A 16339-nucleotide genomic window follows, 5' to 3' on the forward strand; every position below is an offset into this window, starting at 1 on the left:
TAAAAACTTGCCAGACTCTCCCTCCCCCATAGGTTTCAATGTGGCGCTGGTCATGCATTTTGCTTTGTTGCAGATGTGCATTCCAAGAGAAATATGTTTCTATATTCCATTCAATGATAGTCTTCTTGATTTGTCATGATTCTGAACAACTGGCTCCTGCCTGTTCTTCTGCAGGGTCTCACTACAGTCCTAGAAATTCATTACCTAGGATGCTTGAGATGGAAAAACTTCTGAATCTTTATTTAACCTACTCTATGTAGCTAAATAAGTATTTCTCAACCCCCTGCCCACCCTATAAGGTCATACGTACAATCCAGCTCCCTACTCCCATCTCACAAGGGCTCAGGCCAAGGATCAACGTTCCTTATTTTTGAAACAAAAACCTCAACTCCTGCTCTGCCTTGCATGTTACATCCTTCTATTCTCATCTCCCAAATTTGCAATTTTCTATGCCTGAGTGATCCATAATCTAAAACGAGTAACTCTCTAACTCAAGTTCTCATTATTGAGGAAAAGGTTCATGAAATCAGAGCTGGGGAATGATTATTATACCACCAGAATGTGAAAGCATTATTCTAAAAAAAGGCTTGAAAACAAATTCTACAGCTCAAATCAAGATTTCATCCATAATCTCTCCAGACCAAATGTCTTTGTATCACTCCTTCCTTTCAAGGTCAACCTCTCTAAGAAAGGAAGTCTTTTCACTTCCTTGTTCTACACCTTCCACTCACAGTTTAACCCATTACGACCTTGCATTGCATGCACTTTTCTACCCATGCTGATCTAGACTGTTTCCATTCAACCACAGATCTGCTCATCAAGGTCACCAATTATCTCAGTGTTGCTATATCCAACAGACACTTCTGGGTCCTTGATAATTCAGCAACCTTCAACACAGCTTACCAACCACCGCCCACCCCCTGCCGCCCCACACTCTTTTCCCTTGGCTTCCTCCTACCTCTCTGGCGATTCTTTCTCGAGTTTCTTTAGGCTTATTCTTTCTACCATTAAACTGAATTCCTCAGCATGCTTTTCTACTACTCTTCTCTTCCTCTAGGTGATCTTATACAGTTGAACAACATGAGGCTGAATGGCGCAGGTCCACTTATGCACGGATTTTTTTCAGTAGTAAATACCACAGTACTACACAATTTGCAGTTCGTGGAATCTGAGGATACGAAGGAACCATGTACACAAAGGGCCAACTAGCAGTTACACTCAAATTTTCCATTGCATGGAGGGTCGGTGCTCCTAACCCCTGCACTGTTCGAGTCAACTGTAGGGGCTTCCCTGGTGGTCCAGTGGTTAAGAATCTGCTTTCCAATGCAGGGGATGCAGGTTCGATACCTGGTCGGAGAACTAAGATTCCCACATGCCGCAAGGCAACTAAGCCCGTGCACCACGACTACTGAGCCCAGGAGCTCTGAAGCCTGCGTAGTACAACGAAGATCCCACATGCCCCAACGAAGATCCCACGTGCCGCGACCAAGACCCGACGCAGCCAAATAAATAAATTAATTATTTTTTTTAAAAAAAGAGTCAACTGTATATCGTTCATCAGCTACAGGCCTACAACTCTGGCCTAGACCTTTCTCTCAGACCTCGCACTTACTCCCAGACAATAACTTGGGTTTACTTGCATGAATGTGAGAATACTCTCAAGAAGACTGAACTAGATTGTTACTACTGATTAGGCTAAAAGCTAATTAACTGTATTACACTTTCCCCTGAAGAAAATCTAAAGAGAGAAAGGGGAGAACAACACAGGGAAAATATAAAAAGAAAAGTCATAGTAGCATAGAATGGCAGTGACCATCCAAAGTGGAGGAGAAGTCTTGGCTAAGCAGACTATACTCTCTGGCCTGCTATCCACATGGCATGTGGGAATAACTGAAGCTACCTTAGGAGGTGTTGCTTAACTAACTCCACTCACACTGACTGCATAACTCAGCAAACAACCTTCCAAAACATTTGTCTTCCCATGTGGTGGGGCTAGAGCTGAAGCAGGATGTGAAGTCTGTGGAGGTTTGTTTTTTGTTTTTAAGCTGAAATATAGGAAAACGTAGCTGTATGTCAATTTAATAAAAGTAGATAATTGATGAAGCAAAGTCAGGGAGAAAAAGAGAAGAGCTGGAATCCGGAGCAAAAGTGGAAGGACTGGTCTTTGAAGGAAGGTGGCAATGAGCACAGATGTTTAAGATGTTGAGGTAGCTGTTGCTTTTCAGCTCCTCAATGAAGAATATTCATAACAAAAACACAGAAGGCAGCCTTTGTATTATATCATACGACTCTGTGGCTTTAGTCAACAGGTTATTCAGAAAAGGTTACTGTCTAATGAGAAAATTCGAATGGCTTCTGCATTCAGAAAGTCTTTAAAGATATTGGTAAATCAGGTATATGAAATAATTATCCTTAGATAAGCCCTTTAGGTTGTGTAGCGCTTTACTGGGTTCAGAGCTCTCACACTTAGAAATCATATAATGTGTGGTTCTTGTTTAGATCTTGATTCTAACAAATCAGTGTAAGAAGATACTTTTAGAGAGAGTTGGGGAAATCTGAATATGAACTGGGTATTAGATTATTATAGTTAGAAGTTTTGTTAGGTGTTACAATGGCACTGTCATGAAAGAAAATATCACTGTATTTAGAGATGAATGTGGAAATATGTAGTAGTAAAATAACATGATGCCTGCAACTTGCTTTAAAATACTTCAGCAGGGGAGAGGGTGTGGAGAAAAGGGAACACTCTTGCACTGCTGGTGGGAATGTGAATTGGTACAGCCACTATGGAGAACAGTATGGAGGTTCCTTAAAAAACTAAAAATAGAACTACCATATGACCCAGCAATCCCACTACTAGGCATATACCCTGAGAAAACCATAATTCAAAAAGAGACATGTACCAAAATGTTCATTGCAGCTCTATTCACAATAGCCCAGAGCTGGAAACAACCTAAGTGTCCATCATCGGATGAATGGATAAAGAAGATGTGGCACATATATACAATGGAATATTACTCAGCCATAAAAAGAAACGAAACTGAGCTATTTGTAATGAGGTGGATAGACCTAGAGTCTGTCATACAGAGTGAAGTAAGTCAGAAAGAGAAAGACAAATACCGTATGCTAACACATATATATGGAATTAAAAAAAAAAAAAAAAGTCATGAAGAACCTAGGGGTAAAACGGGAATAAAGACACAGACCTACTTGAGAATGGACTTGAGGATATGGGGAAGGGGAAGGGTAAGCTGTGACAAAGGGAAAGAGAGGCATGGACATATATACACTACCAAACGTAAGGTAGATAGATAGTGGGAAGCAGCCGCAGAGCACAGGGAGATCAGCTCGGTGCTTTGTGACCGCCTGGAGGGGTGGGATGGGGAGGGTGGGAGGGAGGGAGATGCATGAGGGAGGGGATGTGGGAACAGATGTATATGTATGACTGATTCACTTTGTTATAAAGCAGAAACTAATAAAAAAATAAATTAAAAAAAAAAAAAAAATACTTCAGCAGGGCTTCCCTGGTGGCGCAGTGGTTGAGAGTTCGCCTGCCGATGCAGGGGACGCGGGTTCGTGCCCCGGTCCGGGAAGATCCCACGTGCCGTGGAGCGGCTGGGCCCGTGAGCCATGGCCGCTGAGCCTGCGCGTCCGGAGCCTGTGCTCCGCAACGGGAGAGGCCACGGCAGTGAGAGGCCCGCATACCGAGGAGGAAAAAAAAAACTTCAGCAAAGGAAAAGGTGAACAAATGAAATAAATGTGCCGAATCTTGATAACTACTGAGTCTGGGTGAAGGTATTTGGGGGTAAGAGGGTCCTTGTATAGTGTCTCTACTTTTCTATGTGTTTGACAGTTTTCATAACAAAAGTTTTAAAACTTTTTTGTTCCTGAGTATAGGAAAAAAAAAAAAAAGGATTATTAACTATTAACACACCACCCCCTGGTCATCTAGGTCTTTTTACCAGAGTGGAAAATGTCAATTTAACAATGGTGTCAACACTACTGAGATATCCAAAAAAACTAATTTTAAAAATTAATTCAGGAGTCTAGTTGTACATCATCCCATTCTCCCCCCAGACAGAAGTTCCTTCTTAGAAACTCCCTCCGAATTCCACTGCTTCTCCTCACCAACCCCAACCCCAAGCAATTTTGAAGGGGCAACTGTGACACTGTGCTAGGAGATGGGGGCAGAAGCAGCCTTGGACACTGTAGCTCCTAACCAAGAAGAAAACTGCAAGTTAGTTACATAAATTCACATTGCTATAACTGATTCAAGATGTTTCTTTAAATCCTTGATAAATTATTAGGGAGGCCTAGAGACAAGGAAGACAAGAAAAATAATTTATACATTATGACTAGTACATAGATTAAAAAAAACGATACCACGACTTTGAAAAATTTAATATTGGCTACATAAATTTCCACAAAGATCTCAACCTCCTTTCTCTGAAACATATTTAATACAAGGAAAAAAAAAAAAACCTTAAAAAAAAAATCAAACCTATATAGTCCCAATGCAAAAAGGCTTACAGAACCAGAAGACATTTATTTTGACCAATTATATGGTTTTTATGACACAGTGTAAACAATTAATGAAATAAAACTAGCAGGGTTTCTTTTCTTTTTACCAAATGTGATCAACATTTATAATCTTAACACTGACAAAGCATCCTGATAATCAATTCTACTTACCCCAAAGGTTTTGGTTTGTGCGTATCTAAGGAGTGCAACTGACATCTCTTGTTCTTTTTACTTTTTGGAATAGCATCTATCATGTCATTTAGTTTGGACCTAATTAAAAATAAACCATTAAAGGTTTGATTAATATTAACTTTTCTTTAGAATTTTCAAAATCTCTACGCCTTTTAGTGAGAAGTATATTTAAAGTATTAGACATATCACTTACTTTGAAAATTTCTCATCAAACTCTAACCCAAGAGTCAGTACATTTATATTCCCTTTCCATTCCCAGCCTATCGAAACACTGAAGACCTGCCCTATTCAACATACTCTTGCCCCTAGACTACATGTGTCTCATTCTGTATCTGCATTGTATCTAGCAGTGTGCCTGGCACTCAAATATTTTATGACTGATTGCTACCTGACTCTCAGCCATACTCCCTTGTCCAAACATTAGATATCTAAACATACACTATCCTTGGGAATTCCCTGGCGGTCCAGTGGTTAGGACTCCGTGCTCTCACTGCTGAGAGCCGGGGTTCAATCCCTGGTCGGGGAACTATTATAAAATCCCACAAGCCACGTAGTGTGGCCAAAAAAAAAAAAAAGGAAACAATAGAAGATAAAATAAAATAAATATACACTATCCTTGATGAGGAGCCTTCAACAGAAATTTTATGCAAATATAGAAATGCATAAGGCTAACTATCCAAACCCTGCATCCATCCAATCAGCAAAGCTTGTCAACTCTAACTTTTAAATATATTCAGAATCAAATCACTTCTCATCACCTCCACCATTACCACCCTTGTCCAACTCGCCTCTCTAGCTTAGTCAACTGCAACAGCTGGCCTCCCAAATGGTCTCTTTGCTTCTACCGTTTGCCTTTACACACCATGTTTCACTTAGCAGCTGGAGTCATCTTTTCAAAACAAAAATCACTTTATGTTATTTCTCTATTCAAAAACCCTCCAAGGCTTCTTTTCTCAGGCAGAGTAAAAATCCAAAGTCTCTACCACCACCTCTAAGTAGGTTTGGTCTTCAGACCTCTTCTCTTTTCCTATTTACACTTACCCTTTGGTGATCACCTCTCATCTCATGGGTTTAAATATACATATAAATTCTAGATATACGTTGATGACACACATTTATATCTCTAGGCCAGAACTCTCTGAACTCTACCTGGACGCCCAACTGCTATCTCAAATTAACACACCCAAAAGTGAGTTCTGCAACAGTGCTCCTCCCTCCTCCAGGCCTCCCCACCTCAGGAAATGGAAACCATCTGTCCCGCTCCTTAGACCCCAAATCTGGGAAGCATCCTTGATGCCCTCCTCCATGTCCAATCTACCCCAAAATCCTGTTGGCTCATCCCTCAAACTATACCCGGGATCCAACCATTCCTCGTTATCTCCGTGGCCACTATACGGGTCCCTATTATTTCTTGCATGGACTATTACACAAGCCCGTTTCTCCCCCTTTCCATGACCCTTCTACTTATGCCCAACACAGAGGTGACAGTAAGCAAAACTTCAAGGGAGACCATGTATTCCTCTGCTCAAAACCTTCCCAAATCTTCCCACCTCCGAGTTCAAAAAAACAAAAGACCTCGAGATGGCACTCCATAACTAGGCCTTTCAGTACTCCTGTGACCTCATCTTTGAGTACCATTCCCTTCATTCATCTGGCTCCAGCCACAATGGCTCCCTGGCTGTTCTTCAAACATCCCAGGAAAACTCCAACCTCTGAACCTTCACACTTGCTGCTCCTTCTTTGCCCTCCCCCAGATATCTACATGGTTCCCTCACTCACTTCGTTCAAGTCTATATTCAATGCCATTTTATCAGAGAGGCCTTCCCTGACCGCTCTCCATATGAATTCTACCCACTCATTGTCTATCTCCCTTACTGGTTTGTCTTTGTAACTTAACATCCTTGACAATTTATGTATTTGTTTACTGCCTGCCTCTCCCCACATGAGAAAAGAAACTTTACAGTCACTGGCACATAGAAGTTACTCAATAAAAGTGTTGAATCTGGACTCAAGCTTTGCCCCAACCAAATTTAGAAAAAAAGCTGCCACTGTCACCAAGTTTAAAAATTTAACAAACTCATTGTTTCCTAATTGATGATACTCACCCATGTACATAAAATAATGTATAAAGCTTCTTTGCATCAGTCATGCAGCTTCGAGTTACAGATAGGACTCCCTTGGGCCCCACTGTCAGGGGTTCAAGGGCAGGATTTCCAGACTCTACAAGCTGGGAAAAGAGGCGTTCCACACTTCGACGACAACCAACACATGGGACAAGCTGAGAAAGTGCGCTCAAGACTTCACGTGATGTCACCACCATGGCAATACTTAGATCTTGCTGCTTAAGCATACTATGTCGCTGAGAGAAGAGGGAAAGAAAAATAGAGTTCGTAAGAAAGACATGAAATGACTCTTTCACCACTCTTTCTGGTTCCTATCCTTGTGCAGTGAGTACAGCCTGGGCAGGGCTTGCCATCTCATCTGCAACTGAGCCAGTAAGGCAAGGCCGTCAGCCTTGTCCATGCTGTACTGAGTTTGCTCCACAAATCCCCCTGTTCTAGAATCTAGGGTATAAAAAACTCCACTTAGGATGCCAGGGCTACGCAGTATGTGACCCAGCATAGCAAAAAGAAGCCCTGCATGTGGAAATTTAGTGCCTGTCAAATGTGCATTAAGCTTAGTACTCTCACTTAAAATAAAAAATTTCAGAAAGGAAAGAAAGAAAAGAGAAAAGAGAAAAGAATAAAGATACAAAGCAGCTTTACCATGTCTTTTTCTCCATCTTTAGCAACACACTACGTTTAGCTACACAAGTCAAGTTAGGATAGTGATCATGTAGAGCAGCCATTCTCAACCTGCAGGTATGCGCAGGTGTGCCATGGATTAGTGGGAGAGAACAAGGCCTATCTTACCTATGTAGGAGCCTGCAGTGAGTAACTAAAATGCTGGTGCATATGAATGTTATCTGTTGGTTATGACAAGGAAGAGAAATGACTGAGAACCATGGCTGTAGAGAAATGGGCAAAACTCATAAATATCTTCTACTTAGATGGAGTTATAATTATACTACAAGTAATACCTCCAGTTTACCAAAAAAAAAAAAACAGATGAGAAAGTAAGATAACTCCCAAAAAGGATATTCTCACATTTACTATTAACCTTTAATTCAAAGTTTTCTCCAAAAGTTTAAATAGAATTTTGAAATAAAGTAACCATTTATCTTCCTTTATCTTGATCGTATATAGTGTATTTACAAAGTATCACACTGTTTAAGAATTAAATAAGACTGGGAGTTTTGGCTTAGTAGATGCAAACTATTACATTTAAAATGGATAAACAACAAGGTCCTACTGTATAGCACACGGAACTATATCCAATCTCCTGGGATAAACCATAATGCAAAAGAATATAAAGAACATATATATGTGTAGAACTGAGTCACTGTGCTGTACAGCAGAAATTAGCACAACATTGTAAATCAACTATACTTCAATAAAAAATTAAATTAAATTAAAAAACAATTAAATAAAAATCAGAAAATTCACTATACAAGATTAATTTTTTTTACTGAACAAAACAATTACTACAGAAAAAAACGAAGTTCTCAATGAAAAGTTGTCTGCCCTACCTTCTAAAAACAGGGAAATTAAACTTAAACTGGTGAAATTAAAGCCTTACAGACATGTAAAATGATAACACACCACCACCAAATCTTTCACATCACAGGTATGTAAATATACCTGGAACAATAGTAAAAGAAAGTAACTTCAATGCAATCTTAAGACCTAAAGGGTCCTAGGTAAAAGAAAATTAATACTTACAGGTAAAATTTTAAATGACTCTTTAAAACACACATACATACATACACACACATGTGCACATGCACACACACACATTTAAAACATTAATTTTTAAAACTATTACCTGAATGAACTGCTTTAGTTGTGCACCATTATTTTGATGCCCATCGAGATTTAACACATTGTCAGGAAATTCCATCACCATCTGAATATGCAAAAGAATAAAAATCAATTACTTTATCCTCTTTGAGCACATGATACAGACTATTTTACAGTCTCCTAGGATAGAAACAGACCCCTAAAGCCCGATTTGCTCCCTCCCACCTCCATCAAAAAGTTAAAAAAAAAAAAAAAAAAAAATCCAAGTTACAGTTTCTAAAGCTAGAAATGGTACAGTCATTAGAAGCAAGGGCACTGAAGTCAGGCAGACTTGAATTCAAATCCCAGCTCTATCACTTACAATTTATGTCATAATTCTGGGCAAGTTATTTAACCTGTCTGAATTTCAGCTTCCTCATTTGTAAAATGAGATTAAACAATAATTTTTCATCTCTCTCATCAAATGGGTTGTGAGGATTAAATTATATTTTAAAATGTTTGTTGCAGTGGCTAATAATAGCATTTAATAAGTGAAATAACCTGATATCTTACATTAAATATCCTGATATTTTCAGTTATTCCTCAACTACAGAATATAATAAACCTTACCATGTAAATGACTATATATATAATGACTTCACTATACACACACACACACACACACACACACTCAGAATAATACCCAGCACATAGTAAATGTTTGCTCTAATCATGAACAGAAAAAAAATACACTGAGATATTTATTCGGTTATCAAAATTCACTACCAGAGGAAGAGGGATACATAAAGCTTAAGGATGTCTCAGGATGTCAGATAATGGGAATTAGTAATCAGCACATTTCACTGATTTGTGACACCACCGAAGTACCTTAGTTATGTACCACTAGGAAAGAGCCATTATAACTGGAAGATGTCACCAAACGAAAGAAGCATACCAATTTCAGAGATGTTAAATGTGAAAAAAAAGTATGCCTTCAAAACAATGAAATAAAGTAACACATTTGTATCTTAATTAAAACATTGTTAAACATATCAAACATACTGTGCTAGAACAAACTTCTATTTCCAGATGACAAGGGCCACAAACTCCTACACACCCAAAGAGTGAAGTCAGGATAAAGAGACCATTTGAGGCAAAACCAAAAAACTAAAAAACCCCACCCACCTGAATGGGATCTTAAAAAGATTCCTCCCTTCACCAACCAGCACCACAAAGACCTGCTTCTTTAATCAAGTGACCATTCTTTCCCCTCCACATTAGAAATGAGAGCCTAAAAACATGCTTCTTCTAGCAGTAAAGTGAGGACTAAACAACTAAGGCAAATGTAAGCAACAGATATAAGACCTTTTCTTTATTAAGAAGGGTCTACTGGATTATGTGAACTAGAAAGACAAGTGGATACTAAGGATGGACAATGATGCAAACACCGATTCAACAATCCAGAGGACTTCAGTGTATTTCACACTCAAAAACTGCATGTACAATATGATTCAAATTTTTATGTGTATATTTTCTTACAGAAAAAGAAAATACGTAATATACTAGATGTGGCTATCTCTACGCAGTGAAAAGATATATGACTTTTTTCTTTACATGTTCCTATCTTTCCCAAATGTATTATAATACACATATTACCACTTATTACCAGGGAAAGAGCTACTGTTCCTTGTTTCCAATTCTATATTCATTATACCATGTTCAGAGACATGTTTCCATTTCAATAGCTTTTACTATTCTGGAAGTTTCTTCTTCCATACACACAGACTACATGTCCTTATCTCACAAATTTAGGGTCAATTATCCAGTTTTCAGGTTAATCAACTTCTCTCCAGTTTTCCCTCTCAGAGTTGTCTTATCTCCAAAGAGTGGTGGTGGTAATAATAAAGACATTTAATGTAGCTTTATGCATACTAGCCATTGTTCTAAACACTGTCATATATTAACTTTGCCAACAGTACAAAGTAAAACTGGTCATCTAGTCATCTAAATAATCCCGGTATTAGAAATCCTGACCCATGAAGACTGAAAAAAGAACAGTGCAATTAAGCCACATGATGTTTTCTGGAATCACCACACATGGTTTAAAACACAAAGAAATTAACTGTCAAGTCATAAAAAAGGTATAGGATAAACTTTTAAAGCCACATAGCTCAACAGAACACTGCAAGTCACTCCACATCTACCATTTAAGCAAATAATACCTTGATTTGCATTTCCACTTGCTTTATACAAATATACACCATTTCACCACATATTAATTGCCACCATAAAAAGAACTGAGACAATTACCTGTACTACTTTAAGATCAAAGCTACTCATTTTACCAAGTCAAGGTCTCTCCAGTCCAGGTCATAGGTGAAATCCTAAACTGACTCTGTGTAAGTGAATTATTTTTATTCTGATCAACTATATTTTATTGTTGTTTTTTTTTTTTTTGCGGTACGCGGGCCTCTCACTGTTGTGGCCTCTCCCGTTGCGGAGCACAGGCTCCGGAGGCGCAGGCTCAGCGGCCATGGCTCACGGGCCCGGCCGCTCCGCGGCATGTGGGATCTTCCCGGACCGGGGCACGAACCCGTGTTCCCTGCATCGGCAGGCGGACTCTCAACCACTGCGCCACCAGGGAAGCCCTATTTTATTGTTTTAATAATTAAAGCAGGGGCTTCCCTGGTGGCGCAGTGGTTAAGAATGTGCCTGCCAATGCAAGGGACACGGGTTCGAGCCCTGGTCTGGGAAGATCCCACATGCCGCGGAGCAACTAAGCCAGTGCACCACAACTACTGAGCCTGAGCTCTAGAGCCCGCGAGCGACAACTACTGAGCCCGCGTGCCACAACTACTGAAGCCTGCGCGCCTAGAGCCCGTGCTGCGCAACAAAGAGAAGCCACCGCAATGAGAAGCCCGCGCACTGCAACGAAGAGTAGCCCCTGCTCACTGCAACTAGAGAAAGCCTGCGCACAGCAACGAAGACCCAACACAATCAAAAATAAATAAATAAATAAATTTATAGGGAAAAAAAATTAAAGCAGTGGTCAAAGAATACACCTAACATATTGAGACCTACCAGCTGACCTTTAAAATATATATGTATATAAAATTTAATGGATAATACCTACTTTAGGAATCCTCTTTAAAAAGTCTATAAACAGGGTTAAAATTTAAAAAAAACCAAAATCCCTCATTTCCAACCATTTCATTTTCACCTAACTAGTACAGATAAATGTCAAGATCAGGTCTATTACTGCATCTTTCCTGGGTTTCACTGGCTTGGATAATACTAAATTTTCTCTTGTACATACTCAATACCACCGGGTTAGAAACTTTGCACTCACACTAAGTAATTACTGTCGTTGCCTTTCACTTAGGACAATGGCTTTTTACCTTGCTGTTTACTGGCCAATCACTATATGCTCTTCAATGATGACACCACAATAAGAAAAAGGGAAAAAAGAAAAAGAGGTAGAGGATAGCAGCACTATATTTCCCCATTCTTTAAAACCACTTCCTTGACTTAGTCTTCAGATTCTAGGTTACCTAAGGGAAGACAGTCATGTAAAGTATTTCAGGTGTGGTCTCACAGAGGAATCATTAGTGTTTGGCTTCATGATGAGGTTGCCTATCCCTAGCAAGCCAAAGATAGAACAAGTCATTGTCGTGCAATTACTGCTTTATAAAGTGTATTGAATCCATTACCCACTTTCACTCGTAAGTATCTGTCCTGCTTTCTCCTGGCCACAAATAATCTGTTCTTAGCACATTCTCACAAGCTCTAACCCAACAATACTAAGCTTGTATTTATTAAAAATCATTGTCCCTTTAGTTTCACTTTTTTACTTCCTTATCCTCACAGTCACCTGCAACATCTATCACCTTCAGTAAATTAGTTAAATATTTAATCAAGAGTTGAAAGCAAACAATAAATGCTAAACTTCTAACTGATGCTAAATACCTAATCCCCAAAAGGATATTCTACATTTTAAAATCTTTTTTAAGTCTCAATCAAAAACCCTTATCAGAGTTTCTAGTCCCTTTTAGATTGGTGTGAATTTGAAGGGTAAACTGTGTTCCAGAAATATTGTAGCAATCTGACAGTATGCATCAAGAATTTTATAAAAGGTCTTTATCCTTTGATACAGTAATTTTCCTCCAAAACCCTGAAAAAAATTGTTAATGCAAAGATTTATGCATTATTTATATTCTTAGAGTATTATTCATAGTAAAAACTAGAACCACCTCTATGTCCAACAAAGGGAGAATGATTACATTATGGAATGTCACACAACAAAATATTACATGGCCACTAAAGCTGCTTAAGAATGACAAGAGAAAATGTTCTCAATATTACATTTAGTGAGAAAAAAGCAAGATATAAAGTGTTACAGAAAATGATACATCTCAACTCTGCATCTGTGTGTGTCTATGATGGGAACTACACCAAATGCTGCTATATTCTTAGCTATCTCTTGGAAGTAGGGTTAAGGATAATTTGTTTTGCAATTATTTTTCAAGATTATTTTATAAGGAGTATATATTTTGACTATTAATTCCTTTAAAAATACTTTAAAAATCTTAATTCTTCAAAGATGTCTTTAAAATAAAATCTGTATTCTGTCCATCTGCTATTCTATAATTCTAATAACACTGAAAAGCATTTTGGCTACACAGCATACCACTTTCCTGAATATTCCACCAGTTTACTTATTTGAGATTTTCTGAAATACACCTACATCAGCACTGTACTCAAGTATTCAAACCCACTAAACTGCCATTATGAGTCTTTTAAATGTGGCTACAACATACCACATAAAAGAGGAGGCTACTTCCTCACATACAAGCTTGTTAATTTCATTTTACAACTCCAACTTAAAATCGCCCAGTTTACCTAAGGCTAGAGGTTTCAGCTTCTGTTACTAAAACGATAAATATTTGTAACTGATTGTAAACATTACAACTAGACTTAACATCTAGAAGCTAACAAGATTCTAAGACTACTTGAAATAATGATCACACAATGTTTCCTCAGTGTATTACCTATGGACCCTAGGAACAAAGACCAAACCAAAAGTTAACTTCAGGGTGACAATGCCATCAAACTAACAATGGACCCGTGCATAACCCTCTGCTGCAGGCTTCTCCCCTCCCTCTTCCCCAACAGGTGTTTGCTCTACATTATTCCTTTAAGTAGTGTTTGGTAGAATGGTTCTGAAACTTGTTTCCCTAAATATGATGCATTCTTGACAAGATTTTTCACTAACCAGCATTCAATGACTGTGCATAAGTTCCATAACAAAGCAATAAATAGTCTCACTCATTCCCTAGTGATAAAAACCCTTCCACAGTAAAGAAAAACTGCACCTTTTCCTAAATAAAATGCTATTTTAAGATATTTAAGTTGAGTAAGCCTAAATTTTATTTGCCTGGGTCACAAGTCCACAATACAATAAAAACGAAACTCAACCAACAGGTCAGTCCAATCCCAACTTCTCTAGAGAAATAAGTACAATAACAAATCACAGGGCAGCTTACCTCTTTTTCTTTGGAAAATTTTGGAAATTCATCATTGTGTAGAGAATAGAGTATAAACCCCCCAAAGCTGATTATTTTAAAGCACTACATGATGGATGTATCAATGCTACATTCACATTACAGGTGATTATGTGAGCATAAGGAGAATCAGTGTCTTTTAAATTTTTGTAAATACTCAAACTTATGTTTGATTTCCCCTGTTTTGATAGTATACACTCAATAGTAATCTTATGTCCAAACACACAGAACTTTTCTTTTTTTTTAACTTCAAAGGCTTTCTGGGACAATAAACATAAAAGGTCGATACCAAACTATGTGCTCTAGAAAAGTGTCTGTGTTGGAGGGAGAGAGAAGAAAGAAAATATCAACACATGAACTCATATTAGTTTTCAAACTGAGAAATGCATCATTTAATTTGATCAGTGTTAGTTTTTTAAAAAACTACTTAAAATACAAGTCCATTATACTTTTAATGCAAAAAGTGCAGAAATCATAACCAAGGCATACAAGTACACTTTCTAATTCATCAACACAAATTCTATTTACCTTATATCAGCCCAAATCATTCTACCTTTTTCCATGAAAAAAAAATGCACTTGGATAATTATAGATACTTTCACTTAAAAAGTTCTAACAAATTAAGTCATTCAATAGCTCTTCTAATCCTTTTAAAGGTACTGCAGCTCAATCAAGTCTTAACTGAGACTGGCAAACAGAAAGGCATAGACTGGCATCTCTACAATGACTTGCAATTTATACAAAATTTGAAAAAAGTTCAGTAGATATTTGCAAAAAAGAAATTCAGGAACAAAACAGATCAACTGCCTTTGAAAAGGAAAAAAGCCAAAGGTGTTACGATGAAGACACTTAACACCTTATCAAAGCAGGCAAATGTATACTCCAAAGCTTCAGCATCATCAAAACGCAGATTTCAAGATATTCAGAAAAGGTTCATTTCATTTCTTAAGAAATTGTGGCAAGCAACTGCACTCATTTCCTGTTCAGATTCAATTCAAATTTCTACCATTTCCTTTTAAAGGAAATACGACAGCAACACAGGGCAGAGGGTCTGTAATGCTGTACCACGCTAAAAAGGAAAACTACTCAGAACTGGGTTTTGACATTCAAGATGAGCAATCAGCTTTTTACAGTGCTCTTACACATTCAATCACTTTGCTTCCTTAGAAAAGGCTACCTGTAAAGAATAACTAATGACAAGAAAGCCCATTTTGAAGAGTCATGGCCTAGCAATACAATCATTTCGAACAGTTTTAATGTACGGGCATATTGAGACTATAACGAAATCAGATCATTTTAGTGGAATCTTTACTGTGCAAGAGCATGTCACTCTGCCCTCAGTAATTAGGCTTATGAAGAGCTGTAGTATTAAGATAGAAAATAGACAGGTAGCAGTGCAGCTGCGACATTTCCAGATAATTAAGCCTCCCCGAGGGTAGGTGGTTTCTGTAAGGGATAGGCCCTTGACGCCCAATATCCTTCAACCCGGCTCCGAGGCGCGTGCTTTGGCAAAAGCACCCTCTGCTAAAGGGAAAGGCTGAAGCTACAGGGTTGAAAAAAGAAGGGAGAGCTGGGGAGAGGGGCTCAAAGTGCGTACGGATCGCTAGCCTGGGGCCCCGCAAAGGTTAGCGAGCCACCCACTGCAAAGGCGAGTTTGCGGGGCCTGCCGGAGAGAAGGCCTCGCCTAGGAGTTGCAACACTCTTTCTCCAGTGCGCAGCGCTCGGCCTGGGGGAGGGGGAGGAGGGGAAACAGCTGCCAGGGGAGCGGCGAGCCTGGCCCGGCCCGGCCCGCTCACCGTGAGGGTGTCGTCTATGTAGAGGGGAATCTGCCTCCTCTCGAAGGGGAACTCCTCCTCCCCGTCCCTGCACACTGCCACCAGTCGCGCCATCGTCCCCGACGCTGCCGTTGCCACCGTCACCACCTCCTCCCAGCTGCTGCCGCCGCCGCCGCTCCTGCCGCTGCCGCCTCCTCCCAGCTCCTGCCTGCAAGAGCCAAACCCCGCGAGCGTAAGCACCCGCCGCCGCGCAGCACATTCGCCACGGGGGGGGAGGGAGAGGAGCAGGAGAGACGGGAGATCTGAGCTGCGTTTCCCATCACCCGATTCCACACGCGCTCAGCCAATCAGCGCCGAGCAACGCCGGGACCCGCCCCCTCGCACCGCTCTCCCTCCCCACCCCGCACCCCCA

At 39.5% G+C, this 16339-nt stretch overlaps 1 protein-coding gene across 4 annotated transcripts in view; it reads right to left on the reverse strand.

The window, feature by feature from the left end:
• The window catches only part of GGNBP2 (gametogenetin binding protein 2), a gene marked incomplete at its 5' end in the record, with an annotated part of 31299 nt that extends 15243 nt beyond the window's left edge, over positions 1–16056 (reverse strand). For 3 of the 4 annotated variants that reach the window (XM_079725368.1, XM_079725367.1, XM_079725366.1), the window contains 4 exons: positions 4693–4791; positions 6819–7072; positions 8638–8718; positions 15949–16041. In XM_079725368.1, the coding sequence (XP_079581494.1) occupies positions 4693–4791; positions 6819–7072; positions 8638–8718; positions 15949–16041 (527 nt within the window). Of the gene's footprint in view, positions 1–4692; positions 4792–6818; positions 7073–8637; positions 8719–15948 lie in introns of all 4 variants that reach the window. The other variant, XM_079725369.1, reaches the window with a different exon arrangement.
• Positions 16057–16339: the final 283 nt, after the last annotated feature.

This window comes from Hyperoodon ampullatus (genome assembly GCF_949752795.1).
Source record: "Hyperoodon ampullatus genome assembly, chromosome: 19".
Lineage (NCBI taxonomy): Eukaryota > Metazoa > Chordata > Mammalia > Artiodactyla > Ziphiidae > Hyperoodon > Hyperoodon ampullatus.